Here is a 7483-nt window from a genome sequence, read left to right on the forward strand (position 1 = left end):
TTTTGCAGTGATAGGTTTTGGATTTCCCAAGACTTAAACCCAGGTGCAGGTGGTGGGTCTCTTTGGCCAATACAGTCTTCTGGTAGCTCAAACTGAACTAAAGGTTAGTCCAACTTGAGAATCCAAGTAAAAACCAACAAGAATTAGAGACAACAAGCAATAAGAAATAGTTCTGCTCCTGCAGGATCTTCTCAGCCAGCTGTGATGGGAGGTTTGTAGTGGGATGCTGGATGAGGGAACCAGAGCAACAGTGACAGTGTTCAGCAGATGGATGGGTATAGCCCAGTTTCTACTGGATTACTTCAGGAAGACTGGGCTTGGATCAGTTTAAGCCAGGTCCAGTTTATTGCCTAGAAGAGCCTCATCCAGCCTCTAAACTGCATTTTTTTTTCATAAGAGTCTGTTAACACCTACCAAGCATGAGCTCAAATGAAGGCCAATGGTTAGGAGCTGATAACTACTGGGAAGCCAGTTTTGAGAGTGAACATAACATAAATGGAGGTTTTCGGAAGGAAAAAAAACCTACCTATCTTGCCAAGTGCCTACCTATCTTGCCAAGTGCCTACCTATCTTGCCAAGTGCCTACCTATCTTGCCAAGTTTCTATAAACCTTAACCTTTGTGTTTTATACCAAACCACCAATTTCCAAAAGTACAACTGCATGTGATTTATCTGCTGTCGTTCACCCTGCTCCTACCTTTGTCTCTCAGTAGACTAAGCAGATTTTCATGAGGGTAGATTTCTTCTAACTGTGCCCATGCTTCATTCACCTCTATGTAGATAAGCTGGGGTGACATACAGATATTTAGGCAAACTGGATCTCAGTTACATACATGAAAACCCAAACGTTACTTCTGTGGCTTCAGTGGACTTATACACTGAATTGTTTCAGCTTCACAGTACAACTTCAGTGCTAAAGAAACGACAACAAAATATGGATATTTTGCTCCCAATTTATTTTTAATTTTTTCCATATCCCAGTTTCCTCATTAGAAATGCCAAATAATTGCTCAGACTTGTCTCATTCCTTTTGTTATGACACTTCTGCATTGACTTATTCTGAGCAACCATAAGTCTTGAAAAGCTTCAACTCTTTTAATCTGAAGCCCCAAATCATTAGCTGAAAGTTTATTTCAAGTTCCAGTTCATAAAACTTCAAGACATACTTGGTCAGTCTGACTTCGTAATTACCCTGGTAAGGGAACTGAGTATCACGGGGCTTATATACCCCTTTTTTAACAGTTAGTTCCTGAATCCCAAATGTTCATGTGATTTTCCAGTTTGTATTTACTATATTTTAAACCCAGACAGAACCAGTTAGATCATACATTCTAGTGTTCTGCTTAAAGCCAGTCACATCAAAGGTTAGACTTCAAATTCCTGCACCTTGTCCTCTCAGTTTATAGACATCATTATGAAACTTTCAAATATGAAGAACTGACCACAAATATTAGGAAGCTGCTTCAGTGGTTATTCAGGTTTCATGTTAAAAATGTGCCATTTACTTCCCGTTTGAACTTTACCAGCCTCAACCTCCATTCATTTAATTTTCCTGTGGCTTTGCAAGCTCTCTTAAAGAACCCTCTTTATCAGATTGCTTGTCTATTTAGGAGGATTTGAGGGGGCATCAGATTTCTATTTCATTTTGTTCTATATGTTACACTTTGGTTGTTTAAGTGATTACTGCTTCTGCATTTCAGTCTTATTAGAGTTTGTTACCTGACAAAGTTTAGTTTCAACATTATGTCCTTTCTCTTTTTGTTGCAGTCACAACATGTTTCTTAATTAGTTTTCAAATGAAAAAACTTCAGAGTAAATTGCTTACAAAATAGATTAATTAGATCATAATCTCCAGAGGAATTTTCCTTCCTATCAGAGCTAAGCATATTCACTTCCAATCCTTCATAATCCAGTCCATGTACCCACGCAAACGGACAGAGAACAGAGGAGCAGCACTGGTTGCACCAAAAAGGTAACTGGAATCAGAGTATCCCTTATCACTCCCTAAAGCCCCAGACTGTTCTATTTCAAGTTGTGGACCATTACAATATCAAGTATTTTATTACTTTAAATGTTATACAGTGAAAGAGAAGTTCTCTTGGGTATATGTGCCTTCACTACTCACAGTTTTGCGTTATAAAGAATGTGACCCTGGCAGGAGTAAGCAGAACGTGTGTACCAGGGTGCGACTCTCTCAAAACCTAGAGACACCACATTTCTGGGTGCAAATGGGGCGCAGGAGGGAAGCATAAACCAGCTGCTCAGACTGGGAGGGCCCATAGGCAAAACATCAGGTGCCTCTCTTTAGAAGTCACACAAAGCCACACAGCATAAAAGGAACACATTATTCTGGATTAAAAGCAAATTAACTGGCTGTGAATGAATTTATATTCTGGCTCACCTGAAATGAACACAGTTGATCTTGTGGTTACGTGTGCTGGTTTTGGCTGGGATAGAGTTAATTTTCTTCACAGTAGCTAGTATGGGGCTATGTTTTGGATTTGTGCTGAGAACAGTGTTGACAATTCAGTGATGTTTTAGTTCCTGCTGAGCAGTGCTTACACAGAGCCAAGGCCTTTTCTGCTCCTCACCCCACCCCACCAGCGAGTAGGCTGGGGGGGCACAAGGAGTTGGGAGGAGACACAGCTGGGACAGCTGACCCCAGCTGACCAAAGGGATATTCCATACCATATGACGTCATGCTCAGCATATAAAGCTGGGGGAAGAAGAAGGAAGGAGGGGACATTCAGAGCGATGGCGTTTGTCTTCCCGAGTAACCGTTACGCGTGATGGAGCCCTGCTTTCCTGGAGGTGGCTGAACACCCACCTGCCGATGGGAAGCAGTGAATGAATTCCTTGTTTTACTTTGCTTGCAAGCGCGGCTTCTGCTTTACCTATTAAACTGTCTTTATCTCAGCCCATGAGTTTTCTCACTTTTACCCTTCCAATTCTCTCCCCCATCCCACTGGGGGGAGTGAGCGAGCGGCTGTGTGGGGCTCAGTTGCTGGCAGGGGTTAAATCACAACATCAGGGTTACGCTACTGTTGTCAGTATTATATAAGCACAGGCTCTTTGCAGCATGGCGCAAGAAAAGCAAGCGCAGCAGAGCTGTGGGACAGTCCTTGCTTTGAAGAACTTGTGATCCAAAATCCAGGCAGCAGGACAGGCTCCCAGAAGAGGTGTGCTGCGTAGATGGTTGTTCTCTTTACCTTACTGTTACCCTAATCTCATAGTGTCACATAAGCAATCTCCAGAGGAGGACCTGGGGGCTGGGGCATGTAGGGAGAGGGGGTGGAGGAAGGGGCTTGGGAAGAGCGAAGGGCTGCGGCTTTTCTCTGGATCATGTACCACCACAGACCAGGGTTATACTGAACTACCTTCTTCTACCCTCTGTTGGGCAGGTTCAGCTAAAGAAAGAGGCATTATAGTGACCCTGACTTCATTTTTATTGTCAGTTCTCAAATTTTCTTTCCAAAGGAAGGTAATGTAAGTCACAGGGCTGCCAGCAAAGGCGGTCTGAAGATGTGCCCCTCAGAGCCCTCACAGCAGGCACGTAAGACGGGCGGGGATGAGGCAAGCCCACGGCTCCGCTCCCCATCTGCCTGCCCCTGCTGGGAAGGAGCCGAGTGAGCCAGCCACGCTCCCTCTGCGCCGGTCACCTCTGGCTACTGATCGAAACAACCTCTCGCGCAGCTTCCAGAGAAAGTCCGAAAGTCCAAACAGCGGAAATACTACTCTAAGTTTCCTCAGCGCTTTCTTTCCCATATTATCGAGGTTTTTCTGCTTTCATGACTAAAGCCAAACACCCGAAGGGTTTTCCCCTGCTTCCCTCCCAGGCTAGCGCTCACCCGGTGCCGGCTCGCACCAGTTTCCAGCGGAGAAGCGTGTGGCGGAGAAGCAGGCTTTATCCGGGCGAGCACTTACACTAAACCTCTGCTTAAACATGGCCATATATCCCCAAAACAAGGCAAAGAGCCCCCGCTCTTCGCGGTCCCCTCAGGGCGGCGCGGCGCCGCCGGCCGGTAACGCCTGCCCGCCTCGTCCGGGCGGGCAAGGCCGCCCCCTAGCGCTCGAGGCCGGCGCCGCAGGCGGCGACCACCCCGCCGCCGCCGCACTCCCGGGAGGTGAAGTCGGCGCCGCTCCTCATGGCACCGACAACTTCTACCCCCCCGGCGCGGCCTCCGCCAGGGCCGTTTCCCCTCAGAGCCGCGCCGCGGCGCGGAGAAACACCTGCCCGGCCGCCGAGCGGGGCCGGAGGCTGCACCGGGCGGCGGGGAGCGCCGCGGCACCGCGCCACCGCCCCTCCCAGAGGCCGCCGCCGCGGGGAGTAGAGGGCAGCCCGGCCGCGCGGCTCCGGGCGCGGGAGAAGCGGCAGCGGCAGCGGCGGCGCTCGGGGCGGTTTTCCGCCTGCTGGGGTGTTCCGCCGAGGCGGGCGCGGCGGCTTCACCTGGCGGGACTGAGCATGCGCGCGGCGGCACCGCACGCCGCCGATGGGGAGCGCGATGCAAGACTAGGACGGAGCCGCCGGGCAGCCGCGACTTCGCCGAGAGCGCGCTGCCGCGCCGCCGGAGCGGGGGCGCCGGGAGCTGCTCTCCATGGGATTTGATGCTGCCGCTGCTGCCTCGGACCGTGCTCCCTGCGAGGATCCAGCTCCCGCCGGGGACTCCCGTTGGCCGGGCGGTGTCTTCTCCGGAGCCGCGCGCTGCGTTGAGCCGGGCATGACCGGGCGGACGGCGGGGGCCAGCCGTGCCCCGCTGCCCCCTCGCCGGGGACCGGGCGGAGGCAGCGCTACCGCGCTCCCTGCCGCGCCGGGGCGGCGGTGCCCGGCCCTGCCCTGAGGGGCCGGGGGGGAGAGGCGGGCGGCTCAGCCGCTGGCAGCCGCGCGGCGGGGCGGCCGTTGGAGCGTTGGCGGGGGGCGATGAGGGCGGCGGGGCGGCGGCGGCGGGGCGGCGGGGCGGGGCGGGGGCTCCGCGGGGCTCTCTAGGACGCCGGCGGCCCGCACACCCACCATGGATCTGCTGCTGGTGGTGAACGCGAGCTTGGGCTCCCCCAATGAGTCCCTGGCGCTGCCCCCCTCCTCGCCGTCCTCCTCGGCCCTCCTGCAGCCGCCCTCCCCCTATTCCCCGGCGGCCGTGGCTAGCCTGGCGGCGGTGGTGGGCTTCCTCATCGTCTTCACCATCGTGGGCAACGTGCTGGTGGTGATAGCTGTGCTCACCAGCCGGGCACTGAGAGCCCCCCAGAACCTCTTCCTGGTGTCCCTGGCCAGCGCGGACATCCTGGTGGCTACCCTGGTCATGCCTTTCTCCTTAGCCAACGAGCTTATGAATTACTGGTACTTCGGGAAGGCTTGGTGTAACATCTACCTGGCACTGGACGTGCTCTTCTGCACCTCCTCCATCGTCCACCTGTGCGCCATCAGCCTCGACAGGTATTGGTCGGTCACACAGGCGGTGGAGTACAACCTCAAACGGACCCCCCGGCGGATCAAGGCCATCATCCTCACTGTCTGGCTTATTTCAGCTGTCATCTCCTTCCCGCCATTGATCTCGATGTACCGGGACCCTGAAGGAGATGGCTTGCCCCAGTGCAAGCTCAATGACGAGACATGGTATATCCTTTCTTCTTGCATTGGCTCTTTCTTTGCCCCCTGCCTCATCATGGTGTTGGTCTATATCCGCATCTACCGCGTGGCCAAGCTAAGGACCAGGACCCTCTCTGAGAAGCGTACGATGCCAGAGGGGTCCTCCCAGACTGAGAATGGCTTGAGCCGCGCTGCTGGTGGCTGCACGTCCCTGAGGATGCAGCTGGGAGAGAATGGACATTATTCAGTGCACCACTGGCGCAAAGCATCTGAGCTGGAGGACATTGAGCTGGAGGAGAGCAGCACCTCAGAGAGCAGACGGAGGCGGAGCCGGGAGGAGCATCCCCGCAAAAGCAGCAAGAGCCAGTCCTTCTCCTACTCATATTCCTCCAAGCACTCTAGTAGCCGTCTGTCCCGCTCTAGCAATCGTTCCATGCAGTTCTTCTCATATCGCCGTCGCCGGAAGCGTAGCAGCATCTGCCGTAAGAAAGTCACCCAGGCCCGGGAGAAACGCTTCACTTTTGTGCTGGCCGTGGTCATGGGAGTCTTTGTAGTTTGCTGGTTCCCTTTCTTCTTCAGCTACAGCCTCTATGGTATTTGTCGGGAGGCATGTGAGGTCCCTGAGACTCTCTTCAAGTTCTTCTTCTGGATTGGGTATTGCAATAGCTCCCTCAACCCAGTCATCTACACCATCTTCAACCAGGACTTCCGCAGGTCCTTTAAACACATTCTCTTTAAGAAGAAGAAAAAGAACTTCCGGCATTGAGCTGGAGGGATGGATTTGCCTTGAGCAGGAGTGGAGTTAAAAGAAAGGGAGAAGGCTCTGTGCTGAAAAAGAAGGGAGGGAAGAGAACATGGGGTTTGGGCTTAGAGAGAAGGAAGAGGACTCGCCCCCTCAGTGGAGCAGTGATGGTGTGGGGTACGGGGATAGTGTTGGGGAGGCTGAGGGCATTCGCCGTGGTACAGAATGGCGATGTGGTGCTGGAGGAGCGGTGCTGGAGTGCAGATGGGTAAACGGGGAGGGGAGTGATTGTCTTTGAACCCTGACGGAGGGCATATTTCCGCAGGGGAAAATAGGCCAAGACACTGAGTTTGGGAGGCAGTGAGCTTTTATGGGCTCTTGAATTTTGTGGGAAAACAAGCAGAGACATCAAGAGAAAAGGATTAAGTGGCAGTGGTGGTGGAGATTTGAGTATATAAATAGAGCAGCTGGGGCCTGTGGTGGGCTTGTCCCAGTAAGAAATTGGCTTTTACTGCTTATGTGGGGAAAAAAAGTGCAAAGTACCAGGCACTGACAGTCTTTTAAGTTACAAAAGGATTTAAATGTTTGCCAAAAAAAACCCTAAAGAACAATCCAAATTCTTTTCTAAATAAACCTTTGTACTGTTAAAACCTTCTGAATGATGATTTTACACAGGGCTTAAGTCAAACAGAAAGCATGGGATTTTCTTCTTCTGTGGAGGGGTCTTTGCATGTAGAGCTGGATGGGAAACATTTTTCCTATCTTCCCATAATTTTTGATTTGTCAGTGGGACAAACCTGGGAGTCTTGCATGTTTTCATGAAATATGAAAAAGAGCACATCACCCCATGACCTTATTTCCCCCTTGTTGGATCGCCAGGCAGTAAATTCCTGCTCCATCCCTCCCAGATCGGTGGCCTAAGCACCTTGCTGTCGTGGAGCAGGTAGTGGAAAAAAAAATCATTTTGGTGAACTCACCTAACATTTTCTGAGTTAAAAGAAAAAAATCAAATTTCCAGCCAGCTCAACTTGCATGTGCCCTGGGGAACTTCCCCCCCCCGCTCTTTTTAGGTCCCTCTCAAAAGGCTTATCTCAGGGGCTGGACGCGTGCTGCTCTCGTTCTCAAGACAGCAGTTGGAGGCAGTCTGCTATGCCGATTTT

The 7483-nt window shown here is 52.0% G+C and overlaps 1 protein-coding gene across 1 annotated transcript; it reads left to right on the forward strand.

Annotated features, from left to right (window-relative positions):
* Positions 1 to 5009: 5009 nt before the first annotated feature.
* ADRA2C (adrenoceptor alpha 2C) lies at positions 5010 to 6347 on the forward strand. Its single transcript, XM_075150520.1, has one exon. The coding sequence runs from the start codon at positions 5010 to 5012 to the stop codon at positions 6345 to 6347; it is 1338 nt and encodes a 445-aa protein (XP_075006621.1).
* The last annotated feature ends 1136 nt before the right edge of the window (positions 6348 to 7483 follow it).

This window comes from Calonectris borealis, chromosome 4, assembly GCF_964195595.1.
Source record: "Calonectris borealis chromosome 4, bCalBor7.hap1.2, whole genome shotgun sequence".
NCBI lineage: Eukaryota > Metazoa > Chordata > Aves > Procellariiformes > Procellariidae > Calonectris > Calonectris borealis.

Coding starts and splice junctions, on each gene's coding strand:
- ADRA2C (XM_075150520.1), top strand. CDS start 5,010: ATGGATCTGCTGCTGGTGGTGAACGCGAGCTTGGGCTCCCCCAATGAG.